The sequence below is a fragment of the Lutjanus erythropterus genome, chromosome 11, assembly GCF_056507025.1.
Source record: "Lutjanus erythropterus isolate fLutEry1 chromosome 11, fLutEry1.hap2, whole genome shotgun sequence".
Taxonomy (NCBI): domain Eukaryota; kingdom Metazoa; phylum Chordata; class Actinopteri; order Lutjaniformes; family Lutjanidae; genus Lutjanus; species Lutjanus erythropterus.
Window position 1 is genome coordinate 18,107,393 of NC_139327.1, and position 17,435 is coordinate 18,124,827.

At 39.6% G+C, this 17,435-nt stretch overlaps 1 protein-coding gene across 1 annotated transcript in view; it reads left to right on the forward strand.

Moving 5' to 3' along the window:
- Positions 1–17,435, forward strand: part of LOC146318893 (neuronal migration protein doublecortin-like) — a 37,826-nt gene that overhangs the window by 16,689 nt on the left and 3,702 nt on the right. The window contains exons 4-6 of the mRNA XM_084731098.1: positions 7,497–7,599; positions 13,155–13,244; positions 17,203–17,300. Of these exons, the coding sequence (XP_084587224.1) occupies positions 7,497–7,599; positions 13,155–13,244; positions 17,203–17,300 (291 nt within the window). The remainder of the gene's footprint in view (positions 1–7,496; positions 7,600–13,154; positions 13,245–17,202; positions 17,301–17,435) is intronic.

Here is a 17,435-nt window from a genome sequence, read left to right on the forward strand (position 1 = left end):
CTATGACTGTCTTTTCTACTTTGTATTGTTTGTGAAAGCTTCAGATGAGATGGACAAAATGGAGACACTGTGTATTTGAAGGAATATTCCACTTGGTGCAGCAGAGGCTCTGATATTGATTAGGTCTGTGTGTCTACAGTGAAGGAAATGGTGTGGGAGTTTCCCCATGGGCTGCAAGGTCTTTATCTTTTTTATACTTCACTTTTCTCTCTCATTGTGCAGGAATCTTGAGACTGTACAATACAACATTTAATGAAATAGAATCTGGGTTTTTTTTTTTTGTCTTTTTTACTCAGACGAAAAGGCAACATGCACAGGGCTTGCTTGGTCCCTTTTGTGGTGCAGGGAATTAAATCTCCAAAAAATCCAGTTTCAAAGAGAGAATCAATTCTTGCACACACCTATCCCATCTGCATTGATTTATTAAATAAAATATAACATGCACATGTTCCCTTGGGTGGCCTGTCCTCCTGAAAATGAATAAATTTTATTTATTTTTCCATGGATGTATACAAAGTCATAGGAGCCTGTGGGGCATTATATACTGTGGACATTTTCAAGTTTATGCTATAAAACCCATAGTTTTATATTACTGACTTGAAAAACAAAAATATTGTTTGACTGAAATTCTACCTGCTCTTTAACCAATTGATTGGGTGATGGTTATTTCTAGTTTAATTAAACTGGTCACAGTGTACCGAGTGACTCCACCTACTAGCCTAAATGGGTGCAAACCAAAATTACACAGCATTGCTAAGCAAATGAATTTCAGCACTTGACCTTTTTCTTTCACGTGTAGCTATACTGTTACCTTGAGGGCATGTATATCAACTAAATTTACATACAGAAACAACTCCAACACATCCACACACTGCTGACAAGGCTCACAAAATAGAAGCAGCTGGCTACTGTACAAGACCCTAGCTATCACAGGTCACGCTGCAATATAAACTTTCATAAAAAGCAGCAGTTACAGCATCCAAGCTACTACTCTTGTTATTTAGATGGTTTCAAATGCGGCTTAATGTTCACACAGTTTCTCCTGATTGTCCTGCAATATTACATAATTGCCCCATCCTGTGGAAATGGCCACATTAGCAACACGCTAACACCAAATTCAATAGGATAACCAACAAAATACATACTAAAACAACAAAAACATGGCAAAACTGACAGCTTTTAAGGTTTGAAGCTTGGTCACGAACCGCTTGTAACTTTATAGGTACAATATTGAGCTTGCACTGTAACCAGCTGGCACTCATTCTCATATTACTCAAAAATTAAATCCCATTCACCCCTGAAAATAATGAATTAAGAAGCACTTCTCTACTTACACCATCAACTGTCCAGCCAATGAGGATGAGTTGACCAACTGACTATAACATATCAGCCCTAATTAAAGCACGGTCACAATATTATTGATATGTCTTGAGAAAGGTCTTTATGACTGAAACATCAGCCTTTTTTGATAAATTAAAGTGGAGGTGGGATTTTTTTTTTCCTTAACCTTTTAGTTGAATGCTTTGCCCTCAACCTTGCATCACACAAAGAATCATGTTGTCTACTAACATAAGGAAAAGGCAGTAAAATAGAAAATGCTGAACTGTCTTAATTTTTTTTGCTTCCAGCTGAAAATCCTCAAACTGATCTGAGATAACTCCTCTATGTTATCTTTCATAGCACAGCAGATTAGTGTCCTCCTCAGTTATCTTTGTTTCTACTGACTGGCCATTGGCTGACGTGTTAACGGCAGTGGTAAGCCTTCACTGTTTGTCAGATAAATAGTGATTAGATGAGCCAACCAGGTCACAACAGAGAGTCCAAACGATATAATGCAACATTGAATAGCTTTACTTCTGCACATAGATCAATTAACATGACTGTGCAGAGTCAGAGATGATACAGATAGTGGACCTGGAGAATCATTCGTTATCGCTCTAATTGTGCTGCTGAAAGGATGAGCTGAGGTCGAGACAAGCAGCTGCTTGTAGAGGACAAAGGAGGCATGAGCTTTGTTTGGAGATGTTTCCTGCTGCTTCACACAAAAGCTGTGGCAAGGAACTGTCGTGTGACTGTTATTGACCCAAGATATTGAATTTTGTTTTGCAGACCAAATACTTAAAAAGTTGGATTTGGGTGGTTTAAACCGTTTGAATTACACCTGAAATGATTGCCTTCTCAAAACATGTATCATACCATAGATTAGACAGAACATTTGAGACACTGCCCAGCCCAGAATATAATGGGCTGAGCTTTTTTTTTTTTTTTTTTTTTAAACTGTGGTTGTGGTACAACAATACGCAGTAGAATAATTAGTGGATGGAGCCACCGTGATGTCAGCCATTAGTTTGTCAATTACCTTTTTGAAGCCTCAGGTTTTTCATTATGGGTTTGCCATGTTTGATTTTTGCAACCAGAGCATACACAGTACAGACGAGAGTTTGCCTAGTTTGACAGGTTGATCCAAGTTTCGGGAGCCCTGTGTGTTGCTGTGGACAGACTAACTAAAACAGTCTGTTGTGCCATAAAGCATACCATGCTTTATTGTCTATTTTACTCTAAATAGGATTCATAATTTACAAAATGAACATCATGCTGCATAGAGGAAGACTTGAAACTAGCTACAATCTGACTTCTTTTTTGCAACTAGTGGAGTCCCTGATTGCTATTACAATGAATGCAGGTTAAAGACACTTCACTTTTCAGACCAGAAAGCTCTGTCCATTTACTCTACTGTTTACAGGCACAACACATGCTCGCCCCATAAAAGTAGGGAGGTTTGATGGAGGTGGAGATCTGATTTTTGCTTGTGCCTGTGGTGAATTCCTGGTGTCGTGAATAGCTCATGTTTTTGAAGAATGAATCCTATAAAAATATGAAACATCTCAACTCAGATCTCGGGTAATTTCCAGATGTTTTCGGTATTATGGAACACATATTAAAATGAAACTGTTCATTAAGAGGAATTCTAAACATTGCACTTGTGGCCCACTCTCTTCTCATCACGAAGTTCAGATGTGCAGAGAGCTCAGTTTCTTTATTTAGCACTTGACTACCATGATGACCTACCTACCATTGGCCAGAGTCTGGCTAAAGGAACTCTGAATAATTCAGTTGTTGGAGTTAGTGGATCCCTGCGTAGCTGCTGATGGTGTTGGTGGTTTTCGGGAGGTCATGTGGTCCTGACAGCTGGTGAGGCAGAGATTAGGGATGGGCTTGGTGGGACAGAGGGTGGTGGGCACCTGGAGTCTGGAAGGAGCCAGTTTTTCAGAAAACCCCACCCACCTGCCTCCAATACAGACACAAATAGATATGTAAAGACTGACTTAAGTATAGCTACTTAAATAGTTTTACAATGCCACATGTAAAAGTAATATCTATTAATTATGCATACAATGGAATAAAAAGTACTAAAGCTATTTTAAAAAAAACTATATAAGTGCTCATTCAAGACCTCTGTTTAGTCTTAATTGTCCTGCCTTAAAAATCAAAGTAAAAAATTCTGATATTGTGACAACTCTACTCTAATGCGTGTATGCCATGTGCAGTATATGTAATGTGACAGATCTTTCTATCATCTTTAAGTTGAATGTCAGTTTGTCCTTCTCCTGGACTGTTGCCAGGTGGATCTGGTTGACGTAGTCGACTGACCTTTTCAAATTGAGAGAGGACGCTTCTTAACCTATATCCAAATGTTCCCAAGCCGGCCTGCCCTTTCCTCACTGCAGCAGTGTTTCAAAGGGACGCTGACATTTTACATTTGATCTAATCGCATGCAAAGTAGAGCAGTTATCCACAACGTTTCTATCAACTGTAGACAGATGTCCAAAATTAATTAACAGTTACAGTAACTCTTAACCCATTATGGGCATCCCATGTGAGAAGAAAAACAAATGATGATGGACATGTTATTAATCGAAGGACTGTTGCTCAGGCAGCCTATGTTTGAATGACTGTCGGGACTATCTGTGGAACATTTGAGACAACAATCTAAATGAATTATTTGTGGGCTTAATGATGCAAAGAGGACCGGTCACAGATCTGCACTGTAACTGTGCAGATAATGTGGATCTTGAGTGATCCCTGTAGGGAATAGGATTAGCAGGATTGCTTAAAAGGATTCAGTGTTTTGCTAAGGACTCTTAAAGAGGATGGGTGATCTTTGAAACATGGGGTTAAACCCATAGGGATATCTCAGAGCGTATGTTTTTTTTTTTTTTTGTCTCCCAATTTGTTAATGTTTCTGAGACATCTCAGAACAAACATATACACTGATCAACCACAACATTAAAACAACTGACCGGTAAAGTAATTAACACTGATCATCTTGTTACAGTAGCACCTTTCAAGGAGTGGGATTAGGCATCAGTTCTTCAAGTTGGTGTGTTGGAAGCAGGAAAAATGGGCAAGTGTAAGGACTTTGACAACAGCCAAGTTACAATGGCTAGACGATTAGGTAAGAGCAGCTCCAAAACTCTTGGTTTTTGTTTTTATGGGGTGTTCCTGGTACGCAGTGGTTATTACCGACCAAAAGTGGCCCAAGGAAAGACAACCGGCGAACCAGAGACGGGGTCATGGGCGTCCAGGGGGAGCAAAGTCTAGCTCGCCTGCTCCAATCCAGAACTGGACCACAGGACAATGGAAGACGGTGGCCTGGTGTTTACAAGGTTGTTACTTGACCTCCTAATTCCCCAGTCCGATTGAGCATCTGTGGGATGTGCTGGTATACGAAGACAGATCCATGGAGGCCCCACCTCACAATTAAAGGATCTGCTGCTAATGTCTCGGTGCCAGATACCACAAGACACATTTGGCAACACTAGACCTTACCAATATTACAATATTTGGCAGGTGGTTTTAATGTGGTGCTGATGGGTGTATATGTGTAGTTCTGGGATCTGTGTAGCATTTGAGGTACCAACAATCTTGGTTAAAGTGGCCAGATAGGAAAACTTTTACTATGGAAGCCAGGGAGCCAGAGACACCTAACCTGCAGTGTCATTCACTGTTTTAGATTATTTTTTCCTCTGTTTGAGTTTTCTAAGCATGTTTCATGTTTAGATTTATGAAAAACATCTTAATTTTGAGGTATTAATATTGAATCCCTTCTCAGGTTGTTAAGAGGACAGATGAATAAACTCGTGCTGCCAGTCAGAGACCTGCAGAGAGGACACAGTCTTCATTTCGAATCGTGATTCTGTTAAGAGATTAAAGTAGCAGTCTGTTGGATAAACACTTTATCCCTTTAATCAGCTCTGTTCTTAAAGCTATTAAAACATGGACTAGCCTCTACCCTCCAGGCCCAGTCCAGCCCATTTCCATCTCCGCTCCTCCACCCGTCGGCCTTAGGGGAAGAAAGAGCTCTTCTTAATGCTTCCATCTTATGATTAACTGTCAGGTGCCCGTGTTGCCACACAGCTGTCTAACCTAATGAAAGTAACATGTATCTAATCTCTTGATGATGACCACGGAAGAAAACCCAAAATTGCAGCCTGTAAATTAGCCCTGGCTGAAAAACCAATTAGATTTTGATCCCTGGAGTCAAAGCACCATCTCCGTACCTCAGCAGGGATCTTCCAGGCCTGTATCCAGGGAATCTTGTGGGACGCAGAGAGGGTACAGCTGTTGGATGCCTCGCCAGCGAGTCACCACCACACACTTTTAGCTTGTGTAGCAGGACAGAGAATCAACATGGCAGCTGCTGGGGTGGGGTGGTCTCAAAATTATTTGCAGCTCATAGTTTGGATGTGTGTCACAAAGGAAACCATGATGCATGTTGGCTGTCCTGGCAAATGTCCCAACACAGGCTAGTCTTTCAGGCTGTGGAAAGAGTTTTGAGTGTTGTGTTTTTTTTTGTTTTTTTTTTAGAAAATTAGCCCCAAAGTTAACCCTGTGAATAAGGATGGAGTGAGTCATCTGTGGTTCAATCACTTCATATGTCTTGATCCAGTTATTCATGTAAGAAAAAGCAAATTTCAACTGGTGTTGAATGGCAAGCTGGAAATAAGGCTGAGAAGTTTTGTAGTTAATCTCATCTACACCCTTAAAAAAACCAAGAAGATGCACAGCTTTTAGCTTGAATGGCTTTAATAGGCGTGCCTGAGCTGGTAATAGGGCCTGTATAATGGAGAGCAGGGGAGAAGGTGTGGCCCGAAGACATCTGTCCACTCAGGCCATATTGTGTCAACAGCTGGTATAGACTGAAAAGTCCCTGGGGAAGGAAGTCGAATCACTTAAACATTACAGCAAAGATGTAACATTATATTCTCTGTTTGGGCTTTTTTGTGCCTTTTGTGTCTGTGTGCTTTGTTACAAGTGCCTACTGTAGCTGAAGGGATGTTAACATGACCAGGAAAACGCAAAGGCAGCTCACTACTACCTGCAGCTGACTAAATCCTTTGGCTGACAGACAAGGAAGATCCACATAAGGCTGTGTGTTTGCTCAATTCAGCCTCTTAAAAAATGTAATCAGCTTTTAACATTTTCATTTGTTATCAAATCTGTGATCACATCTTCCACAATGCTTCTTCTGCACAGCTATTAGCAGTGCTTCATCATCCTGGAAACGCCTGTATGGCTGACATTTTTTTTAATTAGTCCTGAATAAGCATTTCAAATGCACTTTATTAATGAATAATAACACAGATATAATCAGATTAATATAGAGCTGATAATCCTCTTGGCATTTGCAGTCTTGGGTTCTGTATCTCTCTCAGTAAGTGCAGTAAAGGCATTGATTAACGTTTAAAACTGACATTTTAACCATGCTAGCATTGTTGCTCCAGGGAGGGCAAAGTTGATCTGTCAGTCAGTCCACCACTTAAGATGGAAATGGCTCAGAGGCTAATTGACTTTGGTGACCTGCTTGCATTTCTTCTTGCACCACCAGCAGTGTGCAAGAAGAAATGTGTTTTTTAGTGCAATATCTAAACTTTTGGATGCATTGCAATTCATTTTCCGCTCAAATGAATTGTAATCACTTTGGGGATCCCTTAACTTTCATACGACACCATCATTTTAATAAATTATCACTTTTCATAAATGAAGCGAGAAGTGGGGTCATTTTTTCCTAGGCTTCTACACAAACAGACTTTTTTGCAATTAGTGGAGTCGCCCCCTGATGGTTGTTAGAAAGAATGCAGGTTTAAGGCACTTAAATTGCCTTCAGTTTTCAGACCCGGAAGCTACATCCACTTCCTACCTGCAAATACCTGCAACACTAAAGACACCCTAGCCTCAGCTGTTCTTTGTGTTTATTGATCATATTTAAATGTTAGTATTCAAAACTAAGACGGTGAATACAGTAAACATTATAGCCTATATGCTCATTGTGAACATAGTACCATGCTAATGTTAGCATTCAGCACAAAGAACTGCTGTGCCGACGTACAGCCTTACAGAGCTGCTAGCATGGCTGTAGACTCTTAGTCTTGTTATGGTACGAGTTGATGCCATTTTATTCAGGGTCTCAAGTTTTCTGTCTTCTGGCTTCACAGGTTACTTGCCTTCAGGATTTCTTTGGTGATGATGACGTCTTCATTGCATGTGGACCAGAGAAGTTCCGCTATGCCCAGGACGACTTCTCTCTGGATGATAACGGTGAGCGTGACAGCAGTAGTCTGTGTTGAACATTATAGTATACAATAAGTATTTTACAGACCACTGGTTTTAGGGGAAGCTTAAGTGTACCGCACATTCATGCACATGTATGGGCTTATGAACACACCATGAGCGTTAAATCAGAATGGGTGACAATTATTATGGCACTTGACACACCTACCAAGGACACACCATTTCCATGCTTTACGGAAGAGAGAGGTCTTCAGAAAAGACTGAATTTCTCCTCAGCATGACAGCTAAACGTTCGTATGCTGACAATTTCTCTCAGAAAGAACTGCAAGCATCATAGTGTAAGACATGCTCCTATGATATATTATGTCTTGACAATGATGCATTGATTCATTTAAACAAATTAATGTTCCAATTAGCATTGTTTATGTTTTTTATATTGGGAAAGGTAATAATGAGTAGGACAAAACCTGATAAATATTTATATTTTTAGTTGTGGAAAAAAATCAAGATTATTTCATAGTGAATGTTGAAAACCAAGCCACTTTAGTGTTTTATAGATATTTGTCGGGACTTGGGACACCCAGCTTGCAACTGGGACAATCCCGAACAAACTGGGGTGTCTGGTCAGACATTATGGTGAAAAGTTTGTCAGCTTTGTCCAGTATTATTGCAAACCATGTATGAATACATGCACCAGTGTCTGAACAAATACAGTAAAACATCATCATCATACAGTAGCTGTGAAAAGATGAATGAATTTGTGACGCCCACAAATTTACCAGTATACATTCAGACACACTTGGCAGGGCTTTTACACTGTTAATGTCTGCATTTTAATTTAAATAAGTCTATAAATCGTATGGATGACAGCAGTTATTGGAAGCCGTCCAGCGGGATTTAAGTGTTGCACTTTTTGTTTTTTAGGAATTTGGCTCGTGTTTATACTGACTCACTGGATGTGTAAACTGTGCAGTAGTACAACACAGCAGAAATTAATACATCAATATTATGGTTGAATGTCTGGAGATTTAAATTACTGCAGTCAAAGAGGACTTGTTTTCCCAGTATTCTGGGGTCTGTACTGTATTACAGAGACTTTCTCACTCTGAAATCCCATCCCATCTGTCTAGTAAACATAATATTGAGAGATAGACCTGATAAATAGATATTTAGGAAAAGGATTTGAACAAAACAATTAAACCAGGAAATTTTAGCAAGATCCTTAACATTCAACTCTGGTATATTGTCCCTCAAACATAAAAGCTAAAATGTGTGTATTGTATGTGTGTATAAAATGAAAATGTCCACATAGATTGAGAGCTAAATGGTTCCTGTGGTGTAATTTAATATATCATTGATGTTATATTTACATACGAAGCTGTGTTCTGGTTTATAGTGAAAGTGATGTATGTGAGAGGGAGGCCTCAAAAAAATAGGGAGTCTAAGAGAGGAGTGTGTTATCTGCAGCCGGCAGCCGGGATGGGGAAAGGTAGAGAAGAAGAAGAGCCATTAATCTGTCTGGTGACAGGTTTAGGCCAGCTGATCTGTTGGTGCTGATACTGCTGAGAAGTCAGGGAGAGAAAATGTAAAACCAATCCTCTCACAGTCTCCTCCCTGCTCCCCACAGACCCGAGAGCCCTATTTTTTTTTACCAACCCACTTCCACCTAATGTGCCCTCCTAGAAACATTCACTATCTTATAAATGTCTTTTTAATCTAAACGCAGCACTGATTCAAGGCTGATTTTATCATTATTTCCTCTTCATCTCTTCTCCTCCTCTCAATTCCTTGTCAAATCTTGGTCGGATGGAGATGTCGGTTCATTTATAATGATCTGGGTCCTTTTCCTTTCAGTGTACTCCCCCCATGGAACCAAAGCTAAATTGTTTCATTCAGTCTATAATAACCTTGGGGCAATACTAAATAAAATGGCTGAGAGTCTCGAGCATCCAGACATCGCTGAGTTGGCCTCGGTGGAGTCAATGGGGAGATTCTTTCTGTCTGTGATACATCACATGGACTTTATATTACGACATCGCATAGATCACTGGATGATCTATCTATCTAGCTCAGAATGTTTGAAGTGGGATTTTATGAAGTATTAATTGATAGTCAGTGTATTATCTACAGTAGATGGTGGTCGGCACGCCCTCAGGTTTGAGAAATGGAGAGAGGCACCAGCACGGAAGATGAGAAATGAACTGCTGTGGACAAGGTCAGCAGCAAAAGAGATATTAGCCATTTAAGATTACTACAAGGAGTTTTTTTTACTAGTTATGACGCAGTCTCATTTTAATACTGATGCCTCTATATGACCTACCTAAGCAGACAAGATCATCCACAAGTAGACTGGCTATTTCTATACAGTTATTCCTAATGGCTGCAACTGGGTCGGATTCTCCTTGAAATTTTAAGTGTGCACAATATTTAGAATATGTTCCCTATTTTACTTTGCCGTTTGACAGCGTTTCCCTAACAGGAAACTACTGTTATATAAACCAAATATTGCTCTCTCCAAACCAACCAAACTCCATAGGTGAAATCGGTCATTTCACCTCAAATTGCAGGTCTAGCACTGCCTTGATGTGTTGGTTTGTTTGTTATTTTGGTAATTCAGTGTTTTTAAAATGATGACGATGAATTCGGTTTCATCAAAGACACAATAGCACAATCTAACAGATAAAGCAACACTAAACCAGCAGCTCCTGTGTTTCTGCATGGTAAAATGTCTGATTTCACCAGTCGAGTTTGGTTTGTTTAGACACAGTGATATTTGGTTTATATAACAGCAGTTATACAAGGCTGTCTGACACCAAAGTAAAGTAGTGCAAAAATTCTAAATATAACATACACTTAAACTGATATTGATTTTTCTTTTGCATTGACCTTTTTTAAGTTGCTCGAATACCTTTTGTTGCTGAGCCTGTTTACAGCAGTCCATTGCTTAGCTTCTGTGCTGAAGCCCCTCTCTGCTCCTAAATGGGGGCATGCCAACCACCATTTATTATAGGTAATACACAGACTATCTATAAATATCTGACGCAAACCTACATCAAATAACCCAGACTATCCCTTTAAATGTTTATTCCGTACTTTTTTCTGCACTGAAGATGAACTTTGAATGTATTTTTCTTCTCTGCTTTCAAGCTGTGTTTGGCAGAATCACCAAAATAGATTTCAATCCCTTGTGGTGGTTTTTCACACTCCTCCTTATGTTAAAAACAAGACGGACGCACAAAAAAAGAGAAGCACATGTGTACCTGCAGCTCTGCTTATGCAGCGACACCATCAGTTGAAGCCGAGAGGGAATCTGCACGGATAGACTCGGGGGGGCTATTTCGAGTAAACTGAGTAGACTCGACAAGCTGCCAGTCTGAAGCATTGTCAAAGGCCTGGTGGCACACCTTGCAAACAATAGCACACGAATGTGGGTCTGTATCCAGCAGTGTGTGAAGGTTAAGAGAGAGAAAGACAGACATGGTGCGATCCCAGGAGACGCAGGGAGGACAGATAGTATAATTAGCATCAAAAGTGGAAGAGAGGAGGGAGGGGGAGGAAAGAGAGAGTCTGACAGTACAAACAGAGAGGAAGATGCAGAGGGAGGGGCAGCGATGTCTGGAGTCTGTCTACTCTGATTAATACAGTGACCCAGAATATACTGCATACAATTCTATATATGATTTATATAAACGCTCACTGCTGTATATTTCCACGAATCCTCAAGCAACAGATATCACTTTGGGATAACAGCCAGCAGACCCAGGAATATGAAGATCAAAACTGATTGACAGACAGTTAGAGCTGGGTATTGTTCAGAAGGTTTCAATACAACATACCTGCATTTGAGTACTGTTACCAAAATAATACTTAATATTTTACTTTAAGGAGAAAAAACACGCTAATATATGTTTTTTAACAAAAATAAATGTAGCATAAACACAAGCAGGCAAATTTTGACTTTACCTAAGTAAAAGCCAGGGAAAAAGTGGCACTATTTTGATTTGAATAATACCTGAGCAAAGAATAACTGAACAAGAATATGAATCTGTCCATTCAAAGCCGCCTTTCAGTTTGTGATGGCTTTTGTTGCCATGGATTAGAGGAGGGGGAAAAATCGATTCTTAGATGCATCGCAATTCTCTCTTGAAAGATTATGAATTGAATTGATAAAAAAGTCAATAATTTAAAACCCAACTGTCAACATTATAATTGCCTGTAACATTTTTTGAGACCGGGCTACAAGTTCCTCACAGCTGAATCAATCAGATGGTCAAACTTAACAGGCATGAACGTGTGCATCATGTTTACGTTCTGCTCGGCTACTTGTTGAGTTTTGGTGACAGTGGATGTGTGTGAGCAGATGGATACAATCTGATCAGCACCAACCTGCATACAAACCAGTGTTTGCTCGGTTTGGCTTCCATGAAGTTGAAGGGAAAATGGACCTGGACAAGAGCCACACTTTATGCAAGTTGACAATATAAATTAATTATGGATCATTACAGATATGTTTTAAAAGTAGCAAGTAGTCACCAGTGAGAAAAAATATGTGTAGAAATAAATTTGATGCATCAATATGCATTGATAATCCTTTTATAGCCGCATAGTAAGCAGAATCAAATCATGAGGTAACAAGGCATACCCATCCTAATAACAGATAGATTTTTGAGGTTTCAGTCTACAGTAATAATTGCACATTTAAGCAACCCAGCTGCTAATTGTATTTCTTCAGCCAGTTTGCATAGATTTTTGCAAAAGAAAACTGAAGTGCATCACTAAAATCCATTCCAGTTGAAACGTGTGGACAGTTTGGTTTTCACTAACCGTTCAAAGTTTGTGCTCATGAGTCTGGTGTGAATTTCTTGACAGAACAAGTGATATTCTGCAGAGAACAAAGACTTCACCCCTGTTGTATTTTATGCTGACATCTGTCTCCTTATCATGCTTCTGCTGTGGGCCCAAAACAATGGCTGTGTGCCAATGCATTGCATGTTTTAAAACCAAAAGGGACGCAACGTGACGTCATCAGTGCCTTAAACCATTTGTTTAGAAAAATGAGGAAAATGATTTGGTTTGCAAATATAAGGAAATGATACAAAATCAGCACGGTTAAGAAAGATTAGGAAAGTAACAAAAGAAAAAGGGTGGCGAGTGGTTTCAAATCAAAAGGTTAATATAGAAATTATATTGACCTTGCTGTCAACTCAGGATCCACACCACCTTGACATCAAAATGTCAAGTCAACACGCAGTCATTCAGACGGTTTGCCAAAATATATTTTTATCATTGCAGAAGAGAAGATTTTATTCAGAAAATTATGCAACTTTTCCAGCAGTTCACAATTCAATTGCAATTCAATAAATCTGCAGATTGTTTTCAGATTAATCATTTACACTATAAAATGTCAAAATAAAATGCTCATTAAAATTTTACAGGTAGAACTTTGCTTTTACATTGAATTCAGCCATTTTGATTAACTCTAAACTTATATCTTTGGGTAGAACATGAACACATGCAGCTTACTCGTTTAGTCTGGGGGCAAAAGTAATGATTTCTAACTTTCTCTGTCCTTCTTTCCACAGAGTGCAGGGTGATGAAGGGGCCCAAAGCTCAGCGTGGTTCAGCAAAGAGTCCCAGTGGAATCAAGCGCAGCAAGTCTCCTGCTGAGTCGAGTGAGCCCATTATTATCTCCCCTCCACTGTAACGCTTCCTGTTTAAAGAAGAGCCAAAAATGACCTCACCTTTTTCTGTGAATCAAAACAAAGAGAGCTGGTGGAAAATAAAACCAGGCCTTTTTCTGTCGCTGAAAACAGTCAAATACAACGTGAAAAACATGACAGCGTTGTGATATAGCGATCAGCTCGTGGCTGTGCTAAATCCCCTTCAGATATCGTGGTGCTGCTCTGTAGCTGACCTTGACCTTTGACCTTACTCTGGAGAGAATGGAGATCATAAATATGGATTTTTCCCTTAGGATCAATAGTGTATGATAGAAGATGGCTAAAAATACCAATCAGGCAGCTTCCAAGAAGCAAATCTGAGATTATTCTAACAGAATATTTTCTTTCCTATTTTTATGTTGTCCCACTATAATTTTGTGGCCTGGAAATTGTCAAAAGGCAATGAAGGAGTTAAAATCCTGGTCTTGATTGTGCTTCAAGAACAGGAGCCAGTTTTTACTTGGGGTCCAAACGATACCAGCTGTTAATCTCACTACAATACCTCATAAAAACCCTGTAATATGTGAGAATCAGGACAGCAAAAAAAAAAATCCAGCCTTTGTTTATTACCCTAAATCTCATGAGATTTACTATAATATATTGCTAATGCAGATTTGTTTTTTAAAAGTCATGAATAAGACATGAAAAGTAAACAAAGAGAGTGTAAACAGCTTTCAGCTGTTTGTTTGACAATCAGGCATTTTAACATTTAATCATATCCAGGAGGCACTAGAACATAATAGAGACACTGCAGCCTGCTCGGGCTTGAATCTTTTATGTTAACAACACTAGTAAACAGTGCTATACCTCTTTGTTACAGTGATATCTTAGTTTATATAGCTGTACTGACATGGTTGGACAACAGTTGATGCCATGAAATTTGATCAGGTGCAGACATGCTAAGAAAAAAACAAGCTTTTATGTGAACTGTAAAAACCAAAAACACTCAGAACAGAAAAATATGACACAATGTTTTGTTACAGAAATGTACTAACTTGCAGATCCTATCATAACTGTTCAGAAAAACAAACTCAAAATCCAACTTAAGATAGGAAATGTGTATTACAGAGGTTCCCTAATTTCCCAAAAGCTTAAACTCTCCAACTTTAGGATAACTGTTAAACTGTCCTAATGTTCACTTTTCCACCTGTAGCAGGTCTAGTATCTACTAATTAGCTAATGGTAGCAAACTGTAGTGTTCATGAACAGTAACATTTGCTAACAGCAGCTAATGGTAGTGTTCACTAACAGTAGCCAACCATAGTTTTTGCTAACAGTTCGTTAACAGTCGTGTTGGCTAACAGCTGAATCCGTATGGCTGCTCCATTATTGCTTTTACATAATTGACAGCAGATATGGTGCAGCCTTTTAGCCTCACTCTCTTTTTTAATGTCCTTAGTTAGCATTGTTATAAATTTTCCAACAAGAGCATCTTTGGATTTCTCTACAGATGTCACCAAAACCTCTAACCCATCCGTCTTGAAGTTGGGTGCCAGTCATTGTTTGTACTTTTTTATGTTTAAATGTATGTTTCAGTATGTTTATACCGTATAAGAAACAATTATTAAAACGATTGGTTCACTCAGTGAGATAAGAGAAGTAGTGTTGGTTGCTAGGTAACAGATATTAAAAGTTGATAAGCGATGTTGGATTGAGTATTGAGGATTTCCTAACCTGAGATAAAATAAGATTCATAAAGTTCTGTTATGCCAAATTAAAATAAACAAAACAAAACAAAAAATATTTTGGATTCCTATCTTAAATACTATCCTTACTTAAGACTCAAGATAAGGAGTTTCTGTAATATGGACCCTTTTTCTCATGTTTCAAACAACAGGTTCAAATTATGTGTTAAATTATATATTTTGTAAAACTATTAAGTCTCCCGCTGTTTATTGTTATGCACTGTGATGGCACACCCACATACTGCAGCGGCTCTGCTACATGTTCTTAAAGCCTGTTGAAGTATGAGCAAGTGACATTGTGCCTCCAACAGTAAAACGGCAGAGCAGGTGAGTTGTTAAATCTCCTGTAGGGTAAATTCACAGAGTTGGCAGTGTAGCAGCAGGTAATCCACAGTTCACGTTTCACGCCAGTTTACGCCATAGTTGGGTTGGGGGGGTATGGGGCGTCGGAGTGTCCAGCCCTGCGGGTTCCCTCAGTCCTTCAGCAGTCTTGAATATTTTATTGATCACTGATGGGGGATGCCTGGCCTTGAAGACAGCAGATGGTTGGCCAACATGCTGTAGAGGCAGTAAACTGTTGAGCATTAACCAGCTCAGTAAAACCTGAGAGGTCAGCAGGGTGATAATGGGGGTCAGAAGATACGTATGTGACTTGGCTATGTTAACTGGGATTAGTCCATGTGAATGATGATAATGAGTTTTCAGTCATTCACAGTATTTGAGTAAGTATTTACCCACATCAGAGTCAAAAGAAGAGTATTTTTCTAAACGTTCATACTCTTGTTATACTTCTTATGCTGCCTGTTGCCAAGAGTCTGTGTGAGGATGAAATAAATTATTTGGGATCCTTTAACTCACTCAGACTTCATAGCACTTTTCATACAATCGAAATGTAGCGCAAAGTGTTTCACACAGTAAAACAATAAACAAAATAGAGCACTAAAATAAGAAAAGGACTCTTATTAAAGCTACTACATAAAACTTGAATATTGTGTTGATTTTGGAGGCCCCTGTGGACAAAAGCAGTGGTAGTAAATTTATCTAAATATAAATCTCTTTCTGTCTAAGGTACTACCCACTGTGATTTTGCTTGAGAAAATGTAAACACAGGCTTGTTTAATCTGATGTAAAAGAGAATCTGACCCAGTAACAGCCATTAAGAATAACTATACAGAAAAAAATAGCCAGTCTCCTTACTGATGGTCTCATTTGTTTATGTAGGTCATATAGAGGCATCAGTATTGAGCTGAGACTGTTGCATAAACAGTTTTAAAAGTCCTTGTAGTGGCTTTAATGTGGCCTAAAATATGTCTAAGTCACAGTTAGCAGCTCTTTCTTCAGCCTCAATCTCAACTTGTATCAGGGTGCACTGGGTTTAATGAGTTGAATGCATTGAAAGTGTGTTTGGCACGGTCCTGAGACAGAAGCCCACAATGTAACACAGTGATCTTCAATTAAACACCCCCACACTGGATTGAGTTTTCTGCAGAGGATGAATAAATCTCTCAAATGTTGAAATCTAGAGACCGAACCTGGTCAGTGTGGGCAACTCTGCTGTGTATAGAGACGAGGCTGCTCTGCCTCTGCTCCAGCCGAACTCTGTGTGTGGGAGAGCCACTCATGTTTAGATGTACTCATTTTAAGATTCCAAGATAATAAAAGTTGTGATTTAAAGTGTTCAAATGGCTTGTTTAAGTCTACATTTGTACGTCTGTTTATCTGGCTGAGTCGTTAAATGAAGCCAGTGGCATTAAGTTGGTTAACAATGAAGCTTTATCCACGTTGTGTTTTCAACACTGGTTGGCTCAAATTTACACCGGCCATCTGGCTCATAGTCTTCAGAATTCTTTTCATCTCTTATAGACAAAAACTCTTTTAAAGCACTTAACACACACAACTACATCACATCGCACCGCTCTTAGATATAAACACAATGTTCCACACAGAGGGCGTCCTAGCAACGTGGCAGGACGCGGAGCGAGTGAATAAAATGTCATCTAACAAACAGAGGAGCTTGTCAGCCACCTAAACCAGCGTCCCTCTACGCCGCGGCCAAATGAGGCCACAGTTCAGGAATGACTTTTCTCTAGAGCCAAAGAAAGCGCTCCACACTTTCTAATCCACACTACTGTTTACCCCTTTCTCTCCCCTGTCTCCCTCCTCCTCCTCCTCTTCCCTCATCCCTCCCTCTTTCCCTCTCCTCTCTGCTCTGTGGGCTCCCTCAGCCAACGGGACGGGCTCCAGCAGCCAGCTCTCCACCCCGATTTCCAAGCATTCCCCCACCTCCACTCCCAACAGTCCAGGCCTCAACAACAAGCAGAAGGTACCTGGACCTTTTCTTCCCTCTTCTCACCTGTCATCTTCTTGCCCAGTTTGTCTTTGGGGTTGGGTAACATTCACATCTGAACTGTTTCACTACCAGTACCTGGAATTAAGTACCAACACCCGATGGAACCTT